Source organism: Dipodomys ordii, unplaced genomic scaffold (genome assembly GCF_000151885.1).
Source record: "Dipodomys ordii isolate 6190 unplaced genomic scaffold, Dord_2.0 Scaffold26, whole genome shotgun sequence".
NCBI classification, from domain to species: domain Eukaryota; kingdom Metazoa; phylum Chordata; class Mammalia; order Rodentia; family Heteromyidae; genus Dipodomys; species Dipodomys ordii.
In genome coordinates this window covers 10,380,253-10,382,815 of record NW_012267242.1, presented here as the reverse complement: position 1 = coordinate 10,382,815, position 2,563 = coordinate 10,380,253, and the positions used below count along the sequence as shown (strand labels likewise).

Genomic DNA, 2,563 nt, shown 5'->3' with positions numbered 1-2,563 from the left:
TCGGAGGGACGGAGAGAACCCCTGGGCTGTCGAGAGCCGTGCGGAGACAAAGCCGCGTTCGTCGCGGGGGGAAGAAGGGCTCGTCCGAGGGTGGGATCCGGGTTCGGTGGCGTCCCAGCCCGCCAGGGGACCCGCACGTCGCTGCCTCGCAACAGGTCCGCCGCGTCGCGCGTGGCCTCGCCCTCGCTCCCCTCCCCCGCGCCCCCCGCCCCCCGGGGCGCCTCCGCTCGTCCGAGCGGCGGGTCGGCCACCGGCTTCCATGCGGTTCGGATCCACAATGATGCCGGTAAGCGGGTTGGCGTGCGGGGGGGGGGGGACCGCGGCGTCGGGCCCGGAAGTGCGCGAGTTGGGGGGGCCGTGGGCGGAGGCGGTCCGCGTCGCGGGCGAGCCTGGAGTGCAGTCCCCGGGCTCAGGGGATCCGAACCCCCGGAGTTTGAGCAGAGGTTGAGGCGCCAACTCCAGTTCTCGGGATCCCTGGCGTGGGGGGTTCGGCGCTACCCTGGGAGGGTCTTCTCCCCCCCCACTCCCAAACCAAACGTTGTCCAGGAGTTAGTTGAGCCGCGCGCGGGTGGGGTCGCCCCTCGAAACTTCTCGGCTCTGGATTGAGCCCCGAGTCTTGAAGGTCAAGGGGAGCGGAGCCGGGCGGCGTGGACGCGATCCTGGATGATTCCCATTGTCTAAACTTTGGTACCGGACGGAACAGCACCTGGGAAGAGGGTGCCCGGCGTTTCCCTTGGCTTTCGATCTGAGACCGCGCAGCCCGGTCTCTCTCACCTCTCGGTGGAGACGAGTTTTAGCCGAGGCAACCTCTGAAGTTTGAGTTCTCGGCAGAACCGTCGGGGCCCGGTTCCCCGCGGCACCCCCCCACCCCCAAGCTGGGCCGGGGATGAGCGCGTTCTGTCGGTGCCCCGCCGGCACTTGGCGTGGCCTCCCGCTCACAGGTGAACTGTGCGTTGGAGACGCTACTCCAATAAATGTCCCTTTTTTTTTTCTTAAGCGAGCTCAGAAAAATCTGGCGGGTCGCGGTGGCGTTCTGCAGGGGTTTGGGAGAGCGAAGCCTCGTGGAAATTACGTTCGCTCCGTTCCCACGGAAGCAGGGGCAGCAAGCCCAGGTTTTTATGGCTCCATTTGTCCAAAACAAAGGAACAGACCGACCTTCATTTTGCTTTTGCAGAACCTGTGCAATGGATGTTTCCCCCCGCCCCCCGCACCCCCAGCCACGTATTGCCCCCCCCCTTAACTTGTGTCATGGAGGACAACCCAAAACTTGAACGTACTGGACAAACATAGCTTGATTAAACCCTAAGTGGTTTGGATTGGTTTGGGATGGATTGTCCGGCTAGGAATCAAGGAATTTGGAATTGTTAAAAGCGTCTTGCCTCTTCGGGTTATGAAGTTATGTTTATGGTGTGAATGCTCAAAATCTGTGCCTTGAGTAAGGCTGAAGGGTTTTGTAAAGGCTTTTTGTCCCGTGAATTTACTTTTCTTCCACATGAAATTGCTTTAGCAGGGTGTGTGTGTGTGTGTGTGTGTGTGTGTGTGTGTGTGTGTGTGTGTGTGTGTGTGTGTGAAAAACAAGAGAGAACAGGTGTTTGTTGTGGATAGCTTCTTTAGGGATTAGTTCTATGTCAAGGTATCTCTTGGGGTTTCTTTTAAAATGTGGGGACATTTTCCTTCCCCCAACTACATATTCTTTCATATCATATCATCAGATTTCTTAAAAAATTGGATTCCAGACAAAATTCAGTTCACGAATATGTTTTTCAGACTGCTTTTCTGATGTTAGGCTAAAATCTTAACAGACTTGATGTGTTGTGGTGGCAAGCTCACCAACTTTGAAGTCAGACTAACCCCTTTAAGATTGAACAGCTCCTACAAACTTCAGTGACCAAAGGTTTTTATTTTTATTTCTTTTCTTTTCCCAAATGAGGATGGGATGCTAATTCCAGTTAGGTGGGTTTTTCTGATTAGAGGTACTGTTACAGCCCAGCTTAGAGTGTTTTAGATAAAAACTGCCTGAATGATTAGCTTGGTTAAACTGGAAATTCTTATGCTGTGATACATAAATATGGGAAAAATTTTATTTATGTTATTCATGTTATTCTATTCATGCTATATGTGCTTTTGTACTGTGGTATTTGGGATGCTTGGAAAGAAATTATTTTTCATTGGTGGGAAGCAGGGTCTTTGCACATGCAAGTGCTCTAACACTTTAAGTTAGAGCTGGGAGTGGAGATATGGCTCAGTTGGTAAAGCACCAGCCTTGAACAAAAATAAAACAAATGAGAGTGCAAGGCCTTAAGTTCCAGCCCGGTAAACCCCCCCCCCCCATGCTGACTAAGGAGTGGGAAGTATTCCAATAGTGTAACTCCTTTAAACAACTAAGTAACAGTTTAACAAAATAAATACCTGGAAACTGAAACACATTTTGTCAAGGAGGGAGGTGTAGGGGAAGGAGAGACAAGATGACTGGAGAAAGGAAGGGTGGGAGAAAACTAGTCACATGTGAAAATGAAACCAGGTGACTATATGGATGAGGTTAGGAGAGATGGAGAATGATGGG

General features: G+C 52.3%; 1 protein-coding gene across 1 annotated transcript in view; it reads left to right on the top strand.

Moving 5' to 3' along the window:
* The first annotated feature begins 6 nt into the window (after window positions 1-6).
* Tp53bp2 (tumor protein p53 binding protein 2) overlaps window positions 7-2,563 on the top strand; it is a 47,572-nt gene continuing 45,015 nt past the window's right edge. The window contains exon 1 of the mRNA XM_013015365.1: window positions 7-286. Within this exon, the coding sequence (XP_012870819.1) occupies window positions 260-286 (27 nt within the window). The 5' untranslated portion in view covers window positions 7-259. The remainder of the gene's footprint in view (window positions 287-2,563) is intronic.